The 25,412-nt window shown below is 58.1% G+C and overlaps 1 protein-coding gene across 4 annotated transcripts; it reads left to right on the top strand.

Annotated features, from left to right (window-relative positions):
• Positions 1-708: 708 nt before the first annotated feature.
• On the top strand, positions 709-24,721 carry SH2D3C (SH2 domain containing 3C). Of its 4 annotated transcripts, none has more exons than XM_010397676.3 (12): positions 709-805; positions 2,735-3,386; positions 7,779-7,818; positions 18,015-18,143; positions 18,434-18,882; positions 20,553-20,677; positions 20,955-21,532; positions 21,761-21,876; positions 22,050-22,221; positions 22,938-23,049; positions 23,687-23,890; positions 24,018-24,721. In XM_010397676.3, exons 1-12 carry the CDS (start codon positions 766-768, stop codon positions 24,191-24,193), a joined length of 2,793 nt encoding a protein of 930 aa, XP_010395978.1. In that variant the 5' UTR covers positions 709-765; the 3' UTR covers positions 24,194-24,721. The 4 variants fall into 4 exon arrangements, with proteins under 4 accessions (XP_010395978.1, XP_010395977.1, XP_039417718.1 ...); XM_010397675.3 differs by having other exon boundaries at positions 23,684-23,890; XM_039561784.1 differs by lacking the exons at positions 709-805; positions 2,735-3,386 and adding an exon at positions 4,151-4,532 and having other exon boundaries at positions 23,684-23,890.
• Positions 24,722-25,412: the final 691 nt, after the last annotated feature.

The following is a 25,412-nucleotide window of genomic DNA, read 5'->3' as shown; positions in this document are numbered from 1 at the left end:
CCTCCCCCGTCCATGTGCAGGACGAAGAGCTCGATCTGGGGCTGTTCGAAACTGGTCCCCAAAGTGGAGAGTGCAGAGAGCCAAGGACAGAGCTGTGGCAGAGGTGGCTGCCAGCATCCTGGTCATGAGAACCACCAGCTCCCTGGAAACGGGAAACATGGATACCGGATCCTTGCTGGGTCCAGGCCACCTTGTCCTGCATGGAGACACTCCTGTGGAGCACGCCAATGTCCCCAGCACAAGAGAACAGCTGATGGGGAGTGCTCATGCTGGCAGTGATGCCACCCACCTCTCAACCCTCAGGGGCTGAGCACCAGATGTGCATGGCAGAGTCCTGTCTGCAGGGCTGAGCCTCATCCACAGAGCTGACAACCTCATCCACAGGGCTGTCACACTCCTCTAGGGCTGGCACCTTCTTCCACGGGGCGGGCACCCTCTTCTAGGGCGGGCACCCTCTTCTAGGGCTGGCACTCAGAGGTTTTTGGGTGTCCACATCTGCCAGACATGCCCAAAACGGGGTGCAGAGGTGGCTCTTGAGCAGCCAGGCAGGTGCAAGCAGCCACGGGGACTGCAGGAACTGTGGGGACAGAGTGAGGGCAGGCAGGGACAGCAGGGGGGCCGGGAGCAGATGACAACACGGGAGGAAACGCTGAGCGAGTGATGACTGACTGCGGGGGGGGGCAGGAAGGGAGGAGCGAGCAGGGAAGGGCTTCACAGTTATATTCTTGTCCCTCTTGGTCCCTGCGGCCTCCAAGCACCACGGCCATGGCCGAGGGCCAGAAACGAGGGGGCTTCAAGAAATTCAGTAAGTGGCCGCGGGACAGGGTGGGTGGGCAATGGGGTGCTCACCTGGACATCCCGGTGGGTAGGAGGATGTGTGAGAGTTAGTGTGAGTGTGAGTGTGAGTGTGTGCTCACACGCTCCCCGGGTCATCCCATCCAGGGATGTTTGGAGCTGTGACAGGCTCTGCTCTTGTTAGGAAACTCATTGGGGTGAGGGGCTTTGGGGGTTTCCATCTCCAGGGCTTGGTGCTGGCTCGGGAGCTGGGTGCTGGGACTGGGACCAGTCTGCTGCAGCCCAGCCCTGTGCTGGATGCTGGGATGTGACCAGAGGGATGCACAGCAGGGTTTAAGGGTCTTCACTCTAAATCACACCCTTCAGGGTGCACAGCTGGGGTACCAGCTGGTGCTGGGGGCTGAGGGTGGCTAGGACCCAGGGTGCTCCAGCAGCACAGGGATGGGGATGACACAGAGGAGCCAGGGTGGGAGCCTGGGAATGGATTCCCACTGGCTCTTCTGGGAGGAAGTGCTCCATACCCACAGGGAGCGAGCTCTGCACTTTCTCACAGACCTCGGCTTTCCCCCGGAACCCCAGGGAGAGGTTGCAGAGGCCTTCACCCCATTCCCAGCACTGGGTTGTGCTCTCTGCATTCCTGCCGCGGGGCCGGCGCCAGAGGGGAGCCAGTCCCTCCGCTCCCCCGGGACCCCTCCACTAGCCAAACCCGCGGCCCCATCCCAGCTGGGATTTTCCTTTGTGGCAGAGTGGTGGGGAGATGGGGAAAGTGCCCAGTGCTGGCTTTCCCACCTCGCAGCAGCGCCAGGAGCAGCAAGTAGCAGAAGATGCTTGGACTACAAGAGGATGTTTTGCCAAAGTAGTTTTGCCTCTAACTGCACTCAGGCCACGAGGTTTCTGCCTTGCAGAGGGGCTTTTGGGATGCAGCCCCTTCGCCCTGTCCAGCTGCCGGGATGCCCCGCAGAGGCTGCAGGTGGGAATCCGAGGGCCGAGCAGCCCCGGACACCCGGGTCCCTGCTCAGCACCTCTGCAACGTGTCGCTTCCTGCCCCGGCAAATCCGCCGTGCTTTGCAGAGCCCCAGGGCGGCATCAACATTGCAAAACCCCCGGTGGCCGCCCACAGCACTCGGAGCAGGCAGGGAAACCCTGCTCAACAGCACTGCGGCCACAGGCTGGCTCACCCCGTGTGCTGACACCAGCACCGGCACCAGCACCATCCAAGGCTGCGCTGCAGCAGCAGCACACTGAGCTGAGCTGGGGCTGAGGTGTGAAATGCAAAGCCGCCTGCCGGAGTTACAAATATTTCTCCGGCGAGCATGTTCGTGCTCAGCACTTGCAGGTGGCAGCTGGAGCTGGCGAGGGGCCGGGCGAGGAAGTGGGGAGGTTATCTCCCGCCCGCAGCAGCGCCCGTGGCTGGTTCCTGCTCCACCGTGCTGGCGAGACATGCACATGTGGGCATGTCATGTGTGTTCAGGGCCCCCATCCCCCGGGGAGATGCTGTGTGTCCCATTCTTGCATCCTGCAGGGCTGCCCTGAGGCTGTGGGAATGGGCACAGCCCTGCCCAGAGTCCCCCGGGGAAAGCAGGCAGGAGGAAAAGATTTGAAATAATTTCTAGAGTTGCCTGCTCACCTGCTCGCCCCTCAGCTGTGGTGGGAAGATGCAGCCGTTAGATTTGCCAGGGCACAGGAGACTTCTGCTCCCCGAGGGACCAGGGCAGAGTTTCCGGGTTCCCAGCAGAGACACCTCAAGCAGCATCACATACACCCCAGACCACGGGGATGTCATGCCAAGCTGGGACTGCAGATGTGGGTGTAACAGAGTGACACCAGGCTGCACAGTGCCCCATGCCCACCCCAACCCAGGACCAGGGGCTCTAGGACCCCCCATCATCACACCGTGCCAGCAGTAACCCTACACTCACCACTCCTTTCTCCTTGCCAGAGTTTTTCAAGTTCAAGGGCTTTGGGAGCCTGAGCAGCATCCCCCGCTCCTTCACCTTCCGGCGCATGTCTGCGGTCCCCAACTCTCCCGAGAGTCTCAGGCCACATCTCCCACCTCCCCACGGCTTCCTAGGGGAGCCCTTTGACAGCATCCAGGATGATCTCAACACCGTGCCCAAGAGCCCTGGCCCCTATGCCCGATCATCGGAAATGTACAGCCACATGGGCACCATGCCCAGGCTGAATCTGGGCAAGGCGGGGAAGAGCCTGGGCAAAGAGAAGAGTAGCCAGAACTGCCAGGAGAAATGGACTCCCAACAGCAAAACTCCCCAGACAGCCCAGCTCCCCAGCCTCAAGTGCCCTGAGACGTCCAGCACCCCTGGCCCAGGTACAGACTCACCCCCAGCTGCTGGACAAGCAGAGCAGGAGGAGGAAGAGGCTGAGCCTGGGGACACCCTGGAGGCAGTGATGGCCGGAACAGACCAGGAGCCTGTGGGGAATGTCTCCTGCCCTAGGACAGAGGCACCGAGCTCCAGCCTGGCTCCAAACCCCAGCCAAACCACAAACCCTGATGCAGCAGCAGGAGCAGAGACCACTGATGGGGATCTCCTGGAAAAGGGACAAGAGCATCCTGACAAGATCTCCCCAGACAGGTATAGCCCTTTGAGGTTTGCTCTGCCTTCTGCTAAGACCCCCCTTTTTGCCCCTCCAGGGCAAGAGGAGGGGGCTGGGATACAACAGGGTCACTGCAATGTCCCCCCGTGCCCACAGTGCCAGCGGGATGCACCTGGCCGGTGGGACAGCGCAGCTGGAGCATGGTCAGGTCAGCGGCTCCATGGGAACGAGGTTTCCTGTGGGATTCCTGTTCCCTCTTGTTTCCGGACGGGGTGGAAACATCTTGCAGCCCCGCTCTGCCCCGGCACCTCTTTGTCCTGAGGCGGCTGCGTTCCAGCACCAGGATGTGTTGCTGCGGAGAGCTCACACCAGCACTGTTACAGCCTTCTCCGCTTCTCACTCTCCTCTTTTCCACCCCCTCTATCCTTTCCCCCTCTCCCGAGCAGCACTGCCTCTCCCAAGGCACACGGGCAAATCCTGAAACCAGACACTGTCCCCATTTCATCACCTGCCAGTAAACCCGCACTCCGGGCACACACACCCCCACTCCAGGCACAATCTCCCCCCTCCGGGGCAACTTGAGGCTCAGCCCTCTGAGATGACTCAGGGTGGATTTTTTGGAGGGTTGTGACCACAGAATCAACCAGAGGGATTTTTAGCCCCCTGCCCCTGGGCATCTGGGCATAAGGGGCCAAATACGACCCCAGCCCAGCAGGGTGTGGGACTAGGGACACAGGCAAAGGCGACTCCAAATTTCTCCCGAAAACATTTCTCCCCCTTTCCCTGGCCTGACTCTCCTCTCTCTGCACTCAAGTGGCCCCTGATGTCCCTGTTCCCCCTGCACCGCCCCGGGGCCGGGGGCTCCTTTTCCTGACACTGAGCGTTCGGGAGGTCCGGGTGGCCCCAGTAAGCGGGGTGAGGAGGAGAAATTCGTGCCGGCGGTGGGAGCCGGGCTGTGCCGACCACACATTCCTGCCGGCCGTGAAGGGAGGGCCGGAGGAGGGCTGGGACGGGAAGGAGGAGGGTCTGCCACCGCCTTGCGCGCCCCGAAGTCCCGACGCTCAGTGCAAGGCGGGAGAGCGAGCGGGAGAACTTCTCCCCATCCCGGAGCAGAGGCGCTTGCTGGATCCCGCAGGGCCGATGACAGCGCTGGGCAGGAGGTTTCCCACCCTGGGACAGGGCAGGTAAGGGGTTCCGGCCCCCTGGCCACCCCTAGCACCCCGGCACAGCGGAGGGGATGGGGAGGAAGAGGCTGGGAAGGGGCTTCGCTTGGGGCGGGCAGAAAATTTCGACGCAGATGCCGAAGCCGCTGCTCGGGTGCCGAGGCCCCCAGCCCGTGGTGGTGTTTGCTCAAGGAAAGAGCTGCTGAAACCACAGCAGACCCGGCGCCAGGGGCAGCGGCCAGCTCGGAGGGCCAGAGGCTCGGAGGTTTGGGGGGCTGGTGACACTGCCACATCCTTCAGTGAGCACAGAGCCCCAGCAGTGGCAGAGTGCACCTCGAGGAGGGTGCAGAGGGCTCACCCAGACCCTCCATCTCCCAGAAATTACTTAGATCCCAAGCCACCATGGCTGGGAACCAAGCAGCAGTGGAACAGGGGTGGGTCACCTGGGTGTCTTGAATCTGGGGAGTGGGGACTTGGGGTCCCAAAAATGGGGGGCCAAATGCTTTTTTGCATCCTGTGTGGTTTTCCTGATGATGGGTGTAGCCTTGCTGCTTGCCAGGGAAACTGAGGCACAAGAGTGACCAGAGCAGGTTTTGGCATCAGGGTTATTTCTGCCCCTCCACACTCTAACCCAGAGCCCCTGCCACAGCCCCTGCCTCAAGGAGCAGCCATCTGCCAGAGCCATCCCAAGGCCAGGCCCTGCTGTGGGACGGGTGGGAGGAAGTGGGACCGGGATAATGCTGCGCCCCAGCCCTTCCTCCTGCGCAGGCACATCCCTGGGGATGGGGACAGTCTGTTCCTGCCAGGCCATGGCAGCAGCGTGTTCCCTGGGGAGGAACAAACATGGCCCTGGGACACGTTTTCACCTGCCCCCCTGGAGTGTTCCTGCTAAAGACAGTCCCCAAGACAGGATGGGCTGAGGATGCTCATACACAGGAGGGCTTTCCCAGAATCAGGCCTGTGAGGGGGGAAGTTGTGCTGCTGTGGGACAGGGAGTGGCACCCAGCCTGTGGAGCTGCTCAGAGCAAGGCGGTGGCTGTGACTCCAGCAGAGACATGCTGACTAACGGGAGATGACCGCTGGCAGGTCACAGGGCGGACATGACTCGGTTTCCCTGTGCGCCCAGCCGTGTGTGAGGCACGGGAAACGCTGCTTCCCGCAGGCACTGCCTGACACTCCCTGCAGACCCCTCTGGCAGCACTGCCAGCCAAAACCTCCCTCAATGCAGCTCTACAGAGGGGGAAACTGAGGCATAAGGTGCCCAAATTTGGTTCCCCCGGGGTACAGCCTGCACCAGTGTTCCAAGGCAGGCAGACCCTGGGCTTCAAACCAGGGCTGGACCCACCGGATCCTCCTGGACTGTTCCCAGCAGCCAGCCTGGAGCTTGGCACATTTGCAAGTCACGGTGATTCCTTCCCAAGCCCAAAGGGAACAGCCACCCCACCAACCCCCCCCTCTCATTGCTGTAGCTCCGGGTCCCAGCAGCTCAGCCATGGCTGCACTCGAAAGGCAGCCCTGGAATTTCTCCCAGGCGCTCGTCTGCCCCCAAAAATGCCGTTTCCTCCAGGAATGTGCAGAACCAGGGGGGCTGCGGTCCCAGCTGCTGCCCTTCCCCGGCACAGGGGCCTCTCCTGTCCGGGCCCTCGCAGCGTCTCCCAGCTGCTCCCATGCTCCCGACTTCCTGCCCAGAGGCCCCCCATCCTCCTGCCGGTTTTTCTCACGGCTCTCGCAGCACCAGGCAGCTCTGCGGCGTGTGAAGGGCAAACAGGCTGGGGAGGCAGTGCCCGGGCGGGCAGGCAGCCCACAGCTGCCCAGGGGAGTCTGCATCCATCCCTGCTCCCAAATGCTCCACTATTTTCTTCACCTCCAAAAAAGTATGGGTTTGATTTCCAGCTCCTTCTTCCCCTCCCAAGCTGGACACCAGGGGATGCGGTTTCTGCAGCGTGGGCTTGGAGAATCACAGAATCACTAAGGTTGGAAAATACCACTAAGATTGAGTCCAAATGTCAACCTGGCCCTGCTATGTTCACCACTAAACCGTGTCCTTAAATGCCACATCCACACATTTTTTAAAGACTTCTGAGGGTTCCAGAAGTGGGAATTGTATTCTGGAGGGCTGGACACTACGAGGAGCTCATATAGACCCTGTCACAACCCACTGTAATGCCATAGGGGATGTCCAGTGGAAAAATGTCTGGCAGGGGTTGCCTCTGCTATCCCTGTTGCCCTTTGGGGAGGCCACCAGGCACCACCCTCAACCTGGAGAGAGCCCACAGAGATGGAATTTGGCTCCCCAGAGTTGCTACCAGTGCGGGTCCCAGGGGGAGGTTGTGTGCAGGACCCTCAGCAGCTCCCAGTGTGTGTCTGACGAGGTGGCTCCTGGCAGGGAAGGGACATCCCAGGTCTATGATGCCCTTGGATTTGGCTATTCCTTAGTTGCAGCTGCCTGTCCTGGTGTGGCAGCCTGCCATCCCCAGGCCCCTGCTGCTGCCTTGTGCTCAGGCAAGAGACCTTGGCAAACAGCGGGATGTCCATACTGAAGCTTGGCACTGGGGAGGCAATGGGTTCTGGATTCTGGTTAAGGACATCTGGATTTTTGTATTTTATTCTGAAAGGTGAGACCTCAAGGTAGCACATCCCAGCTCAGGCTGTTCCAGCCTCTTTCCTTTTGAACTCTCTGTTGTTCCCCTGGGATGCCTCCATACAGACATATACCTGGACCTATAAGAGCATGAAAAGCAGTCCCAGTCAGGACATTACAGTTCAGGCCTAGCTTTGGTGGGAGTTGAATTCTGTAGGGTCGCACAAAGCCATAGACAAAGTCAGAAATGCTTGTCTGGGTGGCATGTCCCAACAGCTGCCTACTGGGAATGCAACTCTGCCAGGGCACAGGACACAGGGCCCCCCACCTTGGCATGTATCCCCCAGCACTGTGACCTGCGGGGACCCTGGCCTGGCTGCTGGGTCTCCCTGGTTCAGCTCACAAGGTCCCAAGCCGATTTGGGGAGAGTTCCTCTAAAAAGGCCTCATTCTCCCCTGATCGTATTAGGGAGGATAAGCCCTGTGCTGAGAATGGGCACAGAGCAGGCAGGAACACTGCTGGGGCCCTGGGAACCTCTCCCAAAACCATGGCCATGCTCTTGGCACTGTAGCAAGACAAGAGGCACAGACCCCAACTCCCCCAGCTGTTCCACCACTGCCTTTGACCTGAATGTCACAACTTACTGCCCTTTACTTATGTATTTTTATTGTTCCTCTTCCTTTTAGCCACCACGATGGCCTGGAGTCTGGCAGTGAATACGTGAAGGTAAGACACGGAGCATGATCACAGCCTGTCCCTGCTGGGTGCCAGGGGTGGAGAGAGGATGGTGGCCCTGGAACTGTCCAGGTCTTACACCAGCAGGGTGCTCAGTTCTGCACCCCTCCTCTCCTCTGGGCTCTCTCTTTGGCCCTGGAAGATATTTCTGGCAAGGCCAGGGAAGACAGAGGAGACACAAACCCTATGTGGTGCCCCCAATGCTGTTCCCACAGGAGCTGCTTGCATTTCATGTTCCCAGATACTTGTGAACACCCACAGACGCAGCCTCCTCCCTCCGCCCCCACGTAAAGAAACGGAAGGGTTTGAGCCACTTTCATGGCTGTCACATGAAAGTTGGTGTAAATCTCTCCAAATCTCTTGCTTATCCTCCAGCAAACTATTAACATTCCTGAGGACTCTTCATGTCTGGCCAGAAATTCATTAGTGAGGCGCCTGGCTCTGGAGGAGAGCAGCCCTTTTGCAGGAGGCTGCTGGCACAATGGGGCACCAGACAGGGATGCTGTGAGGTTTGGGCACAGAGCACTGAAACCAACTGAAGTGACAGGGTGGTCACTGCCATGCCATGGCATTTGGGGTGTTTGTTTAAGGAGGGTTGAAGCTTCCTGAGTCCAGTTGCCCAGTGGGGATCTAATCTAGTCTGCCACTGGGCAGATGTGGTCATTGAGAAGTGACCTGAGGTGCCCAGCTTGGGTGGTCTAATTAGCACAGAGCCCTGCGCCTTCGTCTTTTGGACTTGGGGCTCCTGGTGGTGGCTGTAGCCAGATGTGGAAATGTGGGAACCCTCTGTGGCAGCATCAACTGGCAAGCTTGGGAGAGAGCTGGCTGGACCCTGAGCTCATCTGCTGCTTCTAACAGGGGTCACCTCCCTGCACATCCATCCCTGGGGCTAATGAGGACCCCACACACCGAATCTGGCAACTGGCAGCCTCTGGGCACTGCGGCCAGATGAGTTTTTGACATGTAACAGAGCGATTCCCTGGGTGGGATGTTCTCCTCTCTGTGCCCTTAAGCCATGTGGGACTGGCAGAATGGGAGCTCACAGGGCTGGAAGTGGGACTTGTGCCAGGACAACAAAGCTCTGACTGGGTGTATTGGGTCTGTATGTGATGTAGTTCATTTTCCCCTGCAAAGCCAATACACTGGCCTCTGCAGAGAAGGGCCCTGGTATGGGGACCTCAAGATGTGCAGAAAAACTCCTGCTCACATAGGCAAGTCCTGTGGGGGCAAGGAGGGGTGAGGGGAGGAACAGAATAGTTTGGGGTGTTTTCCCTGGCACTGTCTGTGTGTGCACCCAGAGATGGGCACATTTTATGGGTCATGATTTAATAGACTAAAACAATACAGGTGGGAAGCAATGGGTATGGCTCTGCCTTTGGGATCAAGTACTTTTTGGTGAGCCAGGAGAATTCCCTACCATCCAGTCAGATCCTGGACCTAAGCTATCTGGCTGTTATTTCTCATCCATCCCCGTCGTGTCCAGAAACAGCCCATGGGCTGTGGTTTATACACCACTTCCCTTTGGCCAGGGAAGCAACTGATGGCTGCAGTGACAGCAGCTATTTTAGTCAAATAAGTAATTATCTGGAGTGTGAGTGACCGGGATGACAGGGACACTCCAGCTGATTGCAGGCACTGTGACTGGCTGGCAGCCCGTGCAGCTGCAGGGTGTTCAGCCCCAGGTCCTGTGGGATTCAGGGTGGGAAAGAGGCTGCTGTGCCTGTCTGTGGAGCAAGGGAGGATGGGGCTGGGATCTGCCACTGGTCCGTATAGCTGAGAGGGAAACAAGCAGAGGGGAAACACTGGTGAGGGGTGAGCCAAGGAAAGGCAGGAAGAAAAGAGCTGGTGAATGAGAGAGTCAGGAAGAGGGAGAGGATGTGTTGCAAAGCCCTCATGAGCAAAGGCTGATAGGCAGGTTTGCGTCCAGGTGTGCACCAAGGATCTGCCAAACATCAGCCCTTGAGCTTCAGCTGCAAAATGGCCAGGACTGGTGCTCCTATCACCAGGTCTGGCCTGATTAGAGGTGCAAGCGGGAGCTAGAGAGGGTTGGAAAGCCAGGATCAATAAGCACTTGGTAATTAATGTGCTTTAATAATAGCCTAAGGGCTGGTGTTTCCAAGCTGCCCGGGGAAATGCATGCCCAGCTCTCTATTTCAACATCCCAGCCAGCCCAGCTTTGGCCTTTGTGCAGGTGAAGGAGCTGCAGAAAGACGTTACCTATCTAGAGAGCTGTCACACATCCTCATGAGAGCTCAGTCAGGGATTTTCAGCTTCCCTGTGAGGAGGGGCAGCACAGGCACAGCTGGAAGACTTCACCCTGCAGCACCCCATGAGGCTCCTGCTCACTCATTGGTGAAAGCCTCAATAGGAAACCATGGAGCCCATCACAGGAGAGAAGCCCCGCAGGAGCATGATTCACCATTGCATCTTTTTGGAGCAGCATGTCCCTGCACAGTGCCATCTGCTCTGTCCCTCAGCCCCAGGCAGGAGGAGAGGAGGAGAGTCCATGCTCCCTGCCCATGCTGGTGGGGCTGCAGGCACCCATGGAACCCGTGAGCACCTGCTGCCCCATGTTCCCTGCCCGTAGGCTGCGTGCTGCCACCAGTTCTCCCACACCTCAGGCCTGTCCTGCTGTTCAGCTGTGCTGCTCTCCTGTCTCCTCTCTCCCCTGCAAAACCAGGGGCAGAGTGAGAGCCCAGCCAGCGCCTCTGAGCTCTTTGTTCTGCGCAGAAGAGCTGCTTGCTCAAGCAGGGACCTGTATCTCATCAGGCTCGGATGCTGTCTCCTTGCCTGGGAATGTGAGGGGCTCGTTTGAATTAATTAGCAGGAAGGCTGCGAGTTCTGTGGTTGGTGGCAGCAGGAATACCTCTCCGAGGTCACAGTGTCGCCCGGGAGGCGTGGGGGTCCTTGGGCCAGAACACGCTTTGCAGATGGGAGGGTGAAGCCCCCAGTTCCCAAAGCACGGCCAAATCCAGGCCATGCAGTGCAGGACAGATGTGGAGGGAGAACAGCAAAGAGCAGGTCCCTGTCACTGCCAGGGCTGGGGGAGCCTCTGCCTGTCCCCGGCACAGAGCAGCTGCCAGCAGTGGGTTCAGGCAGGGGTTTGGGGGATTTATTTAAGAGTCAAGGCTGGAGCAATGCTTTGAGTCATCAGTGCTGCCTTGCACATCCCATATGTGATACTGTGGCCTTAATTAAACCGAAGCAGAGCCTTAATTAAACACAAGTCAGAGACAGCCTACACAGGAAACAGGCAGCCGGCTCCCTGCCATGTGAGGTGGGCACTGGTGTATCCCTCAGAAAGGTATCATCATGTGGGGGTGAAAGAAGACAGGATGGGCAAGAGGGGACAAAGCTGTCCCTGACCCATGGGCATCATTGGGGAGAGCAGGCAGATTTGGGATGGGGAGAAAAAGGGTTCTGGGTTCCCTCAGGGTGTCTGATCCCCTCAGAGGAGCCGGTTTCTCTCAGAGCACCGGCAGCCAGTGCTGGTTCCCCTCAGGGGTGTCTGTTCCCCTCTGAGGAGCTGAGTCACCTCGGAGGAACCAGTCCCACTCAGGGCACAGGCAGCCGGGGTGCTGGTTCCCTTCAGGGATGCCCGGTAGCCTCAGAGGTGCCGGTTCTCTTCAAGACACAGGCAGCCGGGGTGCCTGATGCCCTGAGAGATGCTGCTTCCCTTTGCAACATGGGATTGCCGGTTCCCTTTAGGGGTGCCTGATCCCCTCAGGGATGCCTGCTCCCTTTGCGACATGGGAGTGCCGGTTCCTCTCGGAGGAGCTGGTTTCCAGTTCCCCTCAGAACACAGGCAGCCGGCGTGCCCGATCCCCTCAGGGATGCTGGTTCCCTTTGTGGCATGCGAGCGCAGGTTCCCCTTGGAGGAGCTGGTTCCCAGTTCCCCCGCGCAGGGCGCAGACAGCCCGGGTACCGCTTCCCCCCGAGGTGCCGCTTCCTCGGATCCCCGGAGCCGGGGCGGTCCCTCGGGGCGGGCCGGGGCGGAGCTGCCGCACCGTGCCCGCCCCTCGCCGCCGACAAGGGATGAGGTAATCGGGGAAGCGGCTGAAATTGAAGCCCGGCGGCGGCGGAGGCAGCGGCGGTGCAGCCCGGGCCGGGGCAGCCCCCGCCGGGCGCGCCGCGCCATGACGGAGCGGTGCAGCCTGTGGAGCGCCTTGTCCGCGGCCGCCTGCTGCTTCTACCGCGGCTCCTTCATGCAGGTGCAGGTGAGCGGGGGCGGCGGTGGGACCGCACCGCTCGGCGCGGAGCCCCCGTGGTGCCGCCGGGCAGCCGCACGCGTGGGGAAGGCGGCGGGGGCAGCGGGAGGGGAAGCGTACGGGGGACCCCCGGCCGTTCATCCGCCGGGGTCTGCTCCGATGCGGGGAGCCCTGCGGTACCCCCCGCTCACACGGAGCCGGTGCGGGCAGCGCGCCGGCTGCGCTCAACGAGGCGGCAGCGAGCGCGGGGTGAGCCGAGCAGAGGGTCGGGGGGCAGAGCTTGGCCCCTCCGCAGCCAGGGCGACGCAGCCAAAGCCACCACATCCCCCGGACCAGCGCTTTGACAGGTAGAAAAGTCTCTGCAGGGAGTCCTCACCTGCAGCAGACCTCATGAAGGGGAGTATTTAGAATCCCCCAAAAGGCAGCATGTGCCCGGAGCATCACTGAGCACAGGAGGGAGATCGAGCCCAGATGAACATGCAGCTTCTTGGCCCGGGTCTCCATCTCTGTGCTGCACTGCACAGGTCTGACTGGTGGGAGAAAGCTGGGATCCATCTGTCACCTGTCCTGTGGTGCTTCCAGCACTGCCACTGTCCAGACATGAGTCTAGGTGTCCTATTTTTGGACTCTAGCATTCGCACAAGGGCCATGGGGGGAATTGGTTCCCTCCTTTACTGAGAGAGCAAAGGTGTTTAGGACTGCAGGAGCCAAGCTCTGGTCTGAAGCACGAGCTGTAGTATACTGCAAGTTAGAAGGCAGCCAAGAGAGCTGACAGTCTGATTCAGTACTCCTGCTGAGCGAGGTAGGTGCCGAGCTTTAGAGATTATTCTGGATAAGACGGAGCCCAGAAGCAGCATTTCAAGTCTTGTCATGATTGCGGCTGATCTCAGCGCAAAGCCAGGGATTTTGATTGCTAGTGGGGGTGAAGAGGGAAAAGCAGCAGAGCTTTTTCCAGTTGTCCAAAGGCCACTGAGCAACACGGGGACATGCCCTTGGGCTGCACATTGCAGGGGGTGAGCAGGTGCTTTCAGCCAGCTGCTGCCAGAACAAGGGAGAGACAGGTGAGCATCTGGCTCTTGTGCAGGGATGTGAGAGGGGATGAAGGGCACTCCATCTTGACTCCAGAAAGAGTTAAAAGTGAAGCCCTAAGTGCTCACCTGGCTCTGCCAGATCTTTCACCATCTATTTGTGTCCAAGCGTGCCCAGCAAACACACACTGAAGTCCCCATGAATGACTGGAGCGCTTCCAGCTGACAGCCGCATCCCTGCTCACCGCCAATGGCGGTGCACCCAGCCTGGGAAGCACTGACATCATTTCTGGCCAATAGCAGCTCCGAAAAGGGATGCAGCAGCAGCCGCTGCTGCCGTCTTGGAGTGAGATAAGTAATATATAGATAGATGGAAATGTGTGTATACACACACACCATCACTGCATTGGAGACCTGCTCCCCCAGGGCAGCGGTAGCAGCATACTCCGCCACCCTGCCACACAACCTGGGGTGCTTGTCCCATCTTAGAGCACCCAGATGTTCCTGGCTAGCTGTACCCCACCCCTGCCAGTGAGACAGAATTGCTCCAGAGCTGCCACAAAGGAGCATGGCCAAGGGGAGAGGAGACCATGAGGGTAGCCAGGACTAGTCCTAGGAAGGGCTTTGAACTCCAGAACAAAGAACTTGAGCCGAAATCTGCCTTCAGTGGGAACTAATGGAGATGTGACATAACCAAGAGATGCCTTCAGTCACCTATGGGGTGGGCAGATAGGCTTGATGCCTTCTCAGAGGCTGTTTAGGTTCCTAGAGTCATTGCAAGAGAGGACAGAGGAACAAGTGATTTCTTTTCCATATGAATATCAAGATCAGCAGGACAGGCTGGTTCTCAGCAGAACATGCAGACGGAGACCAAGCCCATAACAACCTGGGGGTTGTTTGTGCTGGGATTTTCTTGTGGTCGTGCAGGGTGGAGTAACCATTTTTGCATGGTACCTGGACTGGTGAGTGCAGCAGTCCTGCATCAGGCAGGCAGAATGGTTCTTGGGTTTGCCATGATGCTCAGCAAGGATGTTTGCTCCAAAATACATCGCTGAAGTAGCCCATTGCCAGGTGTGGAGGAAGCAGAGAAGACCCCTCATGCAAGTCTGTGGCTTTCCCCAGACACCTGTTCCCAATGGCTTGTTACTCCATTTCCTCACAGTTCTGCTTCCCAGGCCCCAGAGCTGCTCCAGCAGCCAGAGCAGGGGTGGAGAACTCCAGAAGAGGCTTGGATTTCCCTAGAGAGGGTCCCAGCACAGAGTAGGCAGCATGAGCAGGAGGGAGAACAGATGTGCTTGGTGCCTTGGGGTTAGTCAGATGTTATCAACAGGGTGGGGTGTGAGTACACCTTGCTCTCCAAGCTGACTTCATCCTCATCTGCAACTCCTCCAGGTTGGGAGGGAAGAGCAGGAAAGCAGAATGGAAATCACTCCAGTTTCATAAGATTACCTCTGCAAGGAGAGAAAGCCAAATGCCAGCCTTTGAAGCTCTCCTTAGAGCAGGCAGAGCGGCAGCCGCTGTTTTACACGTACCACAGGCATCAGCACCCTCCATCCCTGCAGCTCTTGCCCTTCCACTACCAGTTCCAGTCCTTGCCACTCAGCTGGGAAGCGCTTCCTCCATCAAGAAAGCAGCATAGAGAGTCAGGGAAGCAGGCAGGGATGGAGAGCCTCAAGAACTGCCTTCTCATGGCAGCTGCCCCATTGCATAGCTGCTCCAGAGGATTCCCCAGCCCCAGGACTGTGAAACAGCCCATCGGGGCACTCTCCTTTCTCCAGCCAAGCCAGCTTGGCTGCTGGTTGGGATTCCTCAAGCAAAGCTTGGCATCATCTCTGGCAGCTTCTGAGCTGGTTTGTCTCGTGCGGCTGGTTTGGAGAACCACTCTGATCCCCATTTCTTCCTGCTCAGCTGGAAGAGGCCTTGGGTCCTTCATGCAGGAGCCCAGCACCATGCACTCCAGACAGATGCTAATAGGAGTCCAGGCTTTTCCCCACACCCAACCCACTGGTATGCAAGACCTCACATGGGGCCGTGCAACTTTAGACATTTCCTTGGCATGGCCAGGAGTGCCAAGTGGTGCCTTTTCAGCGCAGCTCTCAAACATCCGCTTACACACTCCTGACAGCGCCCGGCTGGCCCACGCCGCCTCGCCAGGCCGTGCCATGCCAGGCCTTGCCAGTGCCTCGGCACCTGGCCAGCTGGCAAGCCCAGCTCCTCTGAGACATGCTCCCAACAGAGCGGAGGAAACTCAAGTGCTGCTGAAGGGCTCAGGGGGAAGCACATCCCTCCACAGCACAGGGGTATTTTGCACCAAGGGCTTGTGGGGAGCCCAGTTCCCACACAGAAGGGGGAGCAGACAGCTGATTTTGGCAGCAGGTTGGAATAGCATGAGAGACTCACAACAAGGACCAGTCTCAGTCACATCACACCAAGGAAAAGAGCTCCCCATGGTCAGTCTCATGCTGCCTCCCCAGCCATTATAGCTTCACAATCACTCCAAGCAGTGCCTTCTTGGTGGTCTTGCAAATCAGGTGGGATCTCACTGCCAGGCCAAGGAGCCAAAGGGACAGTGCCCTCCATATGGTTGGAGAAGGTGGCTCCTGACACCCTCCACTCACAACTGGGCTCCCTCCCCTATCTGCAAGATGCAAAACTTTCCTTGCCTCTCCCAAACCTCCTGTTCTCTCCTGCTAGCTTTGCTCATGGCTCCTGGCATGGATGCCAGTCAGCTGCTGCCCAAATCTGGGCTCGGAGACACCAGGCACTGCTCAGCTGGGCTTGTGTTTTTGTTATCCTGCACATTTGCATGGGGAGGATTTGGAGGAAAACCCAGATGTACAGTGCTGAGCAGAACAGGCACTAATCCCTGCTCTAGGGGTGGTGGGGGGAGAGCTGTCATCCAAACTGCTCCCAGCTCAGCTCTGATGACTTTCGCCTGCACAGACAGCAGAGTTTGGGGGGGAACCCTGTCACAGGGTGCTGCAGTCAAGGGTCCCCCACCATCCCTGGGCCAAGCCAGGTCTGCTCTGTGGCAATGGATTTATCGCCATGGAAACAGCATCTGCTCGGCCTGGGCCCCCCAGGAGGCAGCCGGACCCCTGCAGCATCAGCCAGCTACCATTTATTTTTAATCGGGCTCAGCAGCACCGGGTGGCTTTGTCTCCAGGAGGGCCCAGAGCAACAGCAGAGCTCAGCTCCCTGCAGCCCTTGGTCGGGGGGGGCAATCAACACATCCCTGTAGCTCCAGTCAAAGGGACCCTCTCATAAGGGGAATAAACATGGTTGGATGAGCAAGTCAGAGTTCAATCCACACTGTTTTCATAGGCTGCTTCCACTCTCCCAGCACCTTCGCCTTGACAGGAGTTAGGAAGGGAGGAATAAGGGCAGGTCCAGGCTGGTGAGGGCAAGCCCTGGAGAGCACAGTCGCAGTGCACAGGCCCTTTGCTACTGCCTCCTTCCATCTCCCCAGGCTGGAGCAGGATCCCCAGCACAGGATCTCTGCCTGGTTTGGCAGATGAATGCAGCTACCAAGAGGGATGGAACATCTCCAGGGAAGGAGAGACCTGGGGTCAGGGTCCTGCTGAGGGAGTTTGTGGGGTCCCAGGAACGCCGCAAGAGCAATGGGTACACAGTGCTCTACACTTTCCCTTGCTCACAACCAGTAGAGAAGCAGAGGGAATTGATATGGGACACAGAGGATGAGGCACCGGGCAAAGAGTTCAGCTCCAAGGCAAGGCCCTGATGTGTTGGCATGGGGCTGCAGCCCCCTGTGCTCTAGGGAACCAGCCGCCACATAAGGCCAGCCACGAGTGCCAGCCTGCTCCTCTGGCAGTGCCAGAGCAGTGTCAGCAGGGCTTCAAGCCCATGCCTGTCCTGCGAGACATCACCAGAATCCTGCCCCGACAGGCACCAAGGAGCTGGGTCAGCCCTTGCTGCCTCCTCACACTGGCACTACCACCGGAGGCGAGCCGGGCCACCCAGCCCCCCTCGCTCACGGGAGCAGAGGAACAGGACACCCCAGTAGCCCCATCCAAGCTTCTTAGTCCATGGCAGGCACGCATCCCCCTCTCAGGACAGCACACATCTGGGATATGGAGGAAACCCAGGAGTCTTGGCTCCCAGGCCCTGCTCCACCACGCAGCTGTGTTGGTACCACAGCAGGAGCATCCTAAAGCCACTGTGTCAACCAGGAGAACCAGCCTCAGGTGAAGCACACAGGAACCTCAAACCTGTGCTCAGCTCCCCAAACATCCACTGGCTTCACCATGCCGGCAGCTGGGAACACTGGCCCAGTGGCAGGCAGGGAGGGAGGCAGGCAGGCTCCAGCCAACAGAGACATGATGCCATCACCCCTTATCTCTCCAGGGGAAGGGAGGGGGCAAATTGCATCCTCCAGGCTCAGGTGCACCAGTGCTGGTGAAAGCTAATTTCTGAAAGCTAATTTCAATGCAGAAGGTTCCCTTTACATTTGTCATTATTATTTATGCTGCCATCAGGCTAAGCAATGAGTTAACCCTTTGAAGGGGGAACTGTGGTAGATGTTTAAAGGAGGAATAATGCAGGTTTCCTCCTGAAAGAGTGCTTCCCATGGCAGTTCAGCCCCAGAGATGTTTAAGGGGGAGCTGGGGCAGGTTTTCTCCTGCCCAGCCACACTCAGCTCTTAGTTGGGGCAGAGAGGCAGCACACCAGGTGCAGGTGGCCAGGCACAATAGGGACATGCCACCAGGAGACCATCCAAGTGCTCCTGGTGACAGGACCTGGCCATCAACAGGCACATTACTACATCCTTTGCCACAAGCAGTAATCCTCACGCACAGCTGAGTTACCTGGCCTTTGGGGACAGTTGTGCTCCTGGCAGGTGCCACAGTCCCCACATGGGGATCCTGCCAGCCCTTCCCTCCCCAGTCCCTGCACTGCTGCACTGTCTGACACTCTCTCTTCTCCTGTACAGTTCTCCAAGGAGAAGTACATCCTCGACTCATCACCAGAAAAGCTTCACAAGGAGCTGGAAGAGGAGCTGAAGCTGAGCAGCACCGACCTGCGCAGCCATGCCTGGTACCACGGCCGCATCCCCCGGGAGGTGAGATGGGGAAGGTGGGTGGCTCCGGGCACCCTTTACTTGGAATGTTGTGGGAGAGCAGTCTGAGGCCACACGGAACCACCAGCCTTTTCCTCTGGGAAACCTCTGGTCAAGAGCTTCATTAACTCTGAGCTGCCTGATTTTGCCACAGCAAATGCCCTCCTATGGCTCAGGGCCAGGGGTGAGGGGAAAAACCAGTGCCCCAAATAACACCCCAGCAGAGCATCCACTCATGCCCCGTGGCCCATCCAGTGTGGCTGTGGCTGAGCTGTGCCCTATCCCCCTGACAGGTGTCTGAGAGCCTTGTGCAGAGGAATGGCGACTTCCTCATCCGTGACTCGCTCACCAGCCTGGGTGACTACGTGCTGACGTGCCGCTGGCGCAATGAGCCGCTGCACTTCAAGATCAACAAGGTGACAGTCAAGTCCAGCGATGGCCATACCCATGTCCAGTACCTCTTTGAGCAAGAGAGCTTTGATAACGTGCCTGCCCTTGTCCGTTTCTACGTGGGCAACCGCAAGGCCATCTCGGAGCAGAGCGGGGCCATCATCTACTGCCCCATCAACCGCACCTTCCCCCTGCGGTACCTGGAAGCCAGCTACGGGCTGGCCAACGGGAAGCACGGGGGACCCCACAGCCCCTCCACCCAGAAAGGAGGGCACATCAAGAGGAGGAGCATCACCATGACAGACGGTCTGACTGCAGACAAGATCACCAGGGCTGAGGGGTGCCCAACCAGGTGAGCATGCAGTCTCATCCCAGCTCAGCTGAGCAGAGGATCAGCCTCAGGAAGGAGGCAGGGCATGCTCAGTCACCGCTCTCTGGGTGCAGAGGTTTGGGATCAGGGATGGAAGAAAGAGACCAGCAGAGGCATGGGAAGAACCAGTACTCAGCTGGAACTGGGGTTTTCTCCCAGGCTGGCTGCCAGCCATGTTGAGCTACCACAGCAGACGCCCAGTGAGCAGACATGACTTTAGCATTGCAGGCCAGAAGCCAGAGAGTGTTTTACAATCACCCAGTCCAGGATTACCAGCATGTCAGGGCTTGTTAGAGCCATGGAGCTGAGCTTTCCCAGGCAAACGTAAGAGGAGAGTCAGTCCCAGACACCAAGACAGCATTTGTTGTTTGGTTTTGGTTTTGAATGGCCCTTTTAGTTTCAGAGCCCTTTCCATTCAGCATTTTCAAGGAGTTACCAAGTAGAGCTGAAAGCCTGGTGGGCAGGAGGAGACTGATGGGGCTGTGCTGATGGAGTCTGCACAGACCCTGGATCACAGCCTTCACAAAGCTGAGCTGTTCACATTTTCCTTGGCCAGCTGGGCTTCTCCAGAGGTGGAGGAGGAGACTTCCTTTGTATGGCTTACTTTTGGCAGTCCCAGACTGCCCAGAGCCCTGCAGGGAAGGCAGGGCCACACACATATCCTCACATGCAGCAGCCAAGGGCAGACCCGTCTACTCCTGCCTCCAGCAGGACACAGCCTGTTGTTAAGCCAAGCTGCTTTCTCACCACCCTGACCTGAGCCCAAGGACAGGGTGAGAATGCACCAGCAGAAAACAGGCAACCAACTGTTATGGCTGGGAAAAGGGAAACACTCAGACTTCCAGAAGAGCATATGTGTTTCCAGAAGAAGAGCGCAGATCCATCAGTCTTTCCTCATCACTCACATTTTCCCCAAATCCCTTATCACTGCCACTGCTGTCCCATCCTCCTCCCACTGCTGAGGCACAGTGCTCAAGACCAACCACATCACAGCAGCCCAGCCCTCACTCACAGCAGGGAGGGCAGTGAATTACCTGCCATAACTCCTTGCAACCCTCCCCACACTCAGCATCTTTTGCAGCACCATTGACACACAGTGTTTTCATCAGGCCACCACTGCTGCCCCACCAGCCCAAGACCGCCTTGCTTGTTATGCAACTTCCCAAGTCCCGTTTCCAGGCACTTTCCAGCTCTACTAAGCTTTGAGTCAGAGCAACAGTTCACCTAACCAGCCCAACAGAGCTCCCACTTAGAGTAATACACACAGTATTAGATACCACTTCGCAGCACAACCCTAGAAAACTACCATCCATGACTTCTTTGACAGATTCACTTCCCCACAGCACCCTGGAGTGGACCATGCCTTGGCATGGCATACTGATGCATTGCTCTGCTCTCCTCTGTAGGACCAAGGTCCCTGCATGCAGGTCTGTCTCTGATTTATGGGGGTCAGTGGGTAGTGACCCCTTCTGCTCCCAGCTGCTGCAAGGACTGCCCGCTCACTGCTCCAGCTGAGCTTGTTATGGGTAGTTGTGGAAGGCGGTGATGATCCAAGGGAGGTGTTGGGGCAGCAAACCCTCATCCCAGTCCCTCTGTGCTTGCCCAGGCCGTGCTTTAAGGGACTAACCTGCACCCCTCTGCCCCCTCCCCAGCGTGTCCCTGCCCCACCACAGAGACATCATTCGCAACTGTGCTGTCAGCGTGGACCAGATCCAAGACCTGCACTCCCCGATGTCCCCCATCTCTGAAAACCCAGCATCACCTGCCTACAGCACAGGTATGCATTGCCCCTCTCCATCCCTCTGGAGACAGTGGGGCTGTGGATCAGCCTGGACTTGGCACTGTTGTGATGCAGGGACCTGAGGAGGGGGACCTTAGGGACAGGACCTCAGCCAGTCTTCAACTGCATCATTGTGCAGCTGTCCTGGGACCAGGTTATTCTGTTTTTGCAGTGGGGTTTTCCTGAGCCCCGTGTCCCTGGCCTGCTGCATCTATGGTCCCTATGTGTGTGTGCATCTCCGGGCTTTGATAAGTGACTCCTCTGTTCCCTACAGTCACACGGCTAAAGCCACATGCCTGCCAAGCATCTGGAATCACACCAGCCTCTCCGGTCATAAGAAGGTCTAGTGAACCCCAGCTGTGCCATGGGAACAACAGCAAACCTCTGCCAGACCCTGCCCACAGCTCCCATTCGACTCCCTGCCATGGGTACGCCCGCGCCTCCCCGTCTCCCTCCGTGAACAGCTACAGCGACCCAGACACGGGGCACTACTGCCAGCTGCACCCCACCTCGCCCATCAGCAGGGACCGGCCAGCCCACGACACCAAGCAGCTACCAACAAAGAGCTACGTGGAGAGGCTAAAGGTGGAGGAAGGACAGAGAGGGACTGTGGAGAACAGCTCTGGGGAAGCAGAGGCAGGGCAGAGGCTGAAAGCAGAGCTGGACTTCATGGGTTTTGTGCCCCCTACCATGGAAACAACCTCCTCCTTCAACCCTGCTGCCTTCCAGTCCCTGCTCATCCCCCTGGATAACAAACCTCTGGAGATGACTGTGCTAAAGAAAGTCAAAGAGCTGCTGGCAGAAGTGGACGTGAAGACACTGGCCAAACACATTACCAAAGTGGACTGCCTGGTATGGCCAGGGCCAGGAGGGAGGGATGGGCACTGCTGCCCTCCAGTCTGGGTTGGCAGGGATCAGTGCATCAGGCAACCCCTGAGCATTGGAGCCCCCCTACTGGGCTCTGCCATGCTGTATCAGCCAGGGCAGGCAGAGGCTGGGCTGGGGCAAGAGACTGCCCAAGGACACTTCAGCCTCTCCTCAATTAACAAAGGTCTAATCAGCTTTCACCTTCCTTCCCAGGTCGCCCGGATATTGGGTGTGACGGTGGAGATGCAGCGGCTCATGGGGGTGAGCTCTGGTATGGAGCTGCTCACCCTTCCCCACGGCCACCAGCTCCGCCTGGACCTGCTGGAACGGTACGGCACAGCACGGCCAAAATGAGCCCACAGCCTGCCCTGCGTGGCCTGGTCCAGCTCCCCTGGGTGTTCCCAGCCTGGCATGGGGGAAGGGAGAGGAGGAGTCCTGTCTAAGCCCCCAGAGCACCCTCCTTCCCCATGCTGACCCTGCTCTGTGTCTCACCCCTTGGCAGATTTCACACTATGTCCATCATGATTGCCGTGGACATCCTGGGCTGCACAGGCAGCACGGAGGAGCGGGCGGCCCTGCTCCACAAAACCATCCAGCTGGCTGCCGAGCTGAAGAGCACCATGGGGAATATGTTCAGTTTTGCAGCTGTGATGAGTGCCCTGGAAATGACACAGGTAGGGGGACGCTCCTTTCGTCCTCATGGCCTGGGCTCAGCCTCTTGCTCAAAGTGCATCCCTCTCCCTGTGTCCTGCAGGCTCCAACAGTCACTGGGATGGGTGAAAGGGGAAAATGCCCAGGGTAGGAGGAATGGGGCCACATCTGCTGGGATGCAAGCAGGGAAGGAGAAGAGCCATCCCCTCCACAGAGCAGGCAGCCTAATCCCGCCAGGATCCAATTGTTTTTCGGTGGTTGGGCTTTTTGTTTTGTGCTGGGCTGTGTTCCTGGGAGGAAATGAATCTGCCCTCCGGTACAATACCAATCAGTCTCAAGGCTGTGGCAGCAGCGTCTCCGGGCCACACTGCTCCCTTTGGAAGATGAAAAGAGATTAAAATTCAATTTTAAATTGAGCCCAGCTGGGAAGTCTTGCTTCCTGCCTGGACAAAGGAGGTGGAACGGCTGCCCCCTCCCTGCATCTCATCTTCAAGGCTGCTGCAACGCAGGGAAGTTGCTGTCCTGGGGCACAGGCAGGGGGAGAAATCCTAAGCCTAGCTTCAGTGCCAGGGATGTGCCGTATCTGGCCATGAGCACTGGTGGAGGAGGCTGTTTTTGGGAGCAGCAGGCACTGTTGTGTGCAAGGCTGGGGACTGTAGCTCCAGGGTCAGGCTGTTCTCCTTGGTGCCTGGAAGCTGTGCTGCCCCCAGCACCTTCTACCTGCCCCATCTCCTTTCAGATTGCCCGGCTGGAGCAGACCTGGATGGTGCTGCGGCAGCGGCACACGGAGGGTGCGATCCTCTATGAGAAGAAGCTTAAGCCTTTCCTGAAGAGCCTGAATGAAGGGAAAGGTAACAGAAGCAGCTGCCCTTATCTCACTTGCTTTCTCCTTCCCACTTTTGTCTGGGCATGGCGTCACTCTTTGAGAGCTCTGACCCTCTCCCAGCTAGTGCCAGACACTTCCCCTCTGGCTGCTGAACCGCCCCAGCACTCGGCAGAGCCCGTCTGGCCTTGTTTGCCCCTTCCTTCCTGAGGAAGCATTTCATAACTAAATAAAACCAGCAGCTGAGCCAAACCCTCATGCTTGCATGGCGGTGAGTGCCAAACCAAGGGACAGGACGGCCAGCTGGAAAGATGAAAAGCCATGTGTCTCTAGTGCCCGGTGCCCTGTGGTCTGCAAACCTGCTCCTCATTGCAGCTTGGGGAAATGCAGCCTGAGCAGGGCCATCAGCTTTCCCTTCCCAGCACAGCCAGAAACCCTGGCTGGGAGGAGCTGGTGTTAAACGAGGCGATGGCCCCAGGCACAGCGATCGAATAGACACAGCAGCTGCTGTGTCCAGCTGAGCCTTTAAGCCTCTCCTGGGAGCATGGTGGCAGCCTGGCTTCATGGCAGTGTTTGGCCACATGAGCACTCCACAGGGAGATGGGGAGGGGGACACAGTGTCACGGGGCCATGCGGGGTCCTAAGAGTGCCTCTCTCCCCAGAAGGGCCACCACTGACCAACACCACCTTTCCCCACATCATACCTCTTGTGACTCTCCTGGAGCGGGATGAGGCTCTCACGGAAAGCCCCGAGTCCTGGGAGGCCACCGACAATGGCGTGGAGGTGGTCATGGCCCACCTGGAGGCAGCACGGATGGTGGCCCACCATGGTGGGCTCTACCACACCAATGCTGAGGTGAAGCTGCAGGGTAAGCAGTGGGGACAGCAAAGCCCTTTCCCTCTGCCACATTCCCAGTGTGCAGCTCCAGCACCAGGATGGAGCATCCCACAGGTGCAGGGGATCCCATCCTAGGGAACTGACTTTCCCTCTTGCAGGTTTCCAGGGCAGAGCGGAGCTGCTGGAAATCTTCAGCACCGAGTTCCAGCTGCGACTGCTCTGGGGCAGCCGTGGGGCTGAGAGCAGCCAGGCTGAGCGCTACGAGAAGTTCGACAAGGTCCTCACTGCCCTGTCTCACAAGCTGGAGCCAGCAGTGCGCTTCAGCGAGCTGTAATCCCCCGGACCCTCAGAGACCCCCAGCTCCCAGCCCATGTCCCACCAGTGGCTGTGGGGCAAGGGAAGGGACCAGGCACCCAGCACCAGGAGGAGGAGAGATGGCCCAGAAAGGCACTGAGGTGCAGGTCAGCAATTTTGAGACAAAGAGGAGGAAAAGCAGCCACCTCAAATCTACCACCCACCTCTTCAGGACACAAGCCAGGGGTCCACATCGCTACCCTGAAGGGTGGGGACAGTGTCTGAGCAGGCCAGCACCAGCCTCCACCACCCAGCCCTGCCGAGGTCCATGACTACATGGTGCCCCTCACCTCAACCCTTTGGTTTTGTTTTTTTCCATCTCCGTCTTGCCCACAGCTTCTGGATCTCGTGTGTAAATATCACGATTACTTCTTGATGTACAGACTTGTGAAGGATGGTCCTTGTTGTAAATAATTAGGCTTATTCATTTTGTCATGTAAATACATGTACATATCTCATGGGTTTGGTTCTTACATCCAATAAACTTTTATCCCGTTCCTCAAGGGGACCCCCTGTCCTGTGGGTGTCCTTTAAAGGAGCCCCCCAGGGAAGCAGAGCATGGGAAGGGCTGATAGGGGGAACCACCATGCTGAACCCGGCCCCACCTGGCCCCAGACCCCACGGTGGCCCAGTGACAGCCCTTCTGAGGAGGGCTGTGTGGTGTCACAGAATCACAGAATGGTTCAGGTTGGAAGGGACCACAGTGGGTCATCTGGTCCCACCTCCCTGTGGACTCCACACCCTCTCTGGACAATCTGTTCCAGTGCATGCTCACTGCACAGTAAAGAAGTTTTGCCTGGTGTTCAGGTGGAACTGAACACAGTTTCTGGGCATCAGTTTCTACCCATTGCCTCTTGTCTGCAGCACCACTGACCAGAGCCTGGTCCATCTTCTTGGCACCCCCCTTAGGTATATATACATAGATAGATAGATAGATAGATAGACAGATATGGAAGACTGAGCAGAGATGCAGGATCACCGCCCTGACCGGCTGATAATGCTCTTCCTATTCCACCCCAGGATTCCTATGGCCTTGCTGGCCCTCAGGGCACACTGCTGGCTCAGACAGCTTGTTGTCCACCAGGACCCCTAGTCCTTCTCTGCAGAGCTGCTTTCCGTGTCAGCCCCCAACCGGTACCAGCGTTCGGGGTTGTTCCTCCCTAAGTGTGCAGGACCCTGCATTTGCCCTTGCTGAATTT

The sequence above is a fragment of the Corvus cornix genome, chromosome 17, assembly GCF_000738735.6.
Source record: "Corvus cornix cornix isolate S_Up_H32 chromosome 17, ASM73873v5, whole genome shotgun sequence".
NCBI classification, from domain to species: domain Eukaryota; kingdom Metazoa; phylum Chordata; class Aves; order Passeriformes; family Corvidae; genus Corvus; species Corvus cornix.
Note: the sequence above shows the minus strand (reverse complement) of the source record. Positions and strands in the feature narration are given on the sequence as shown.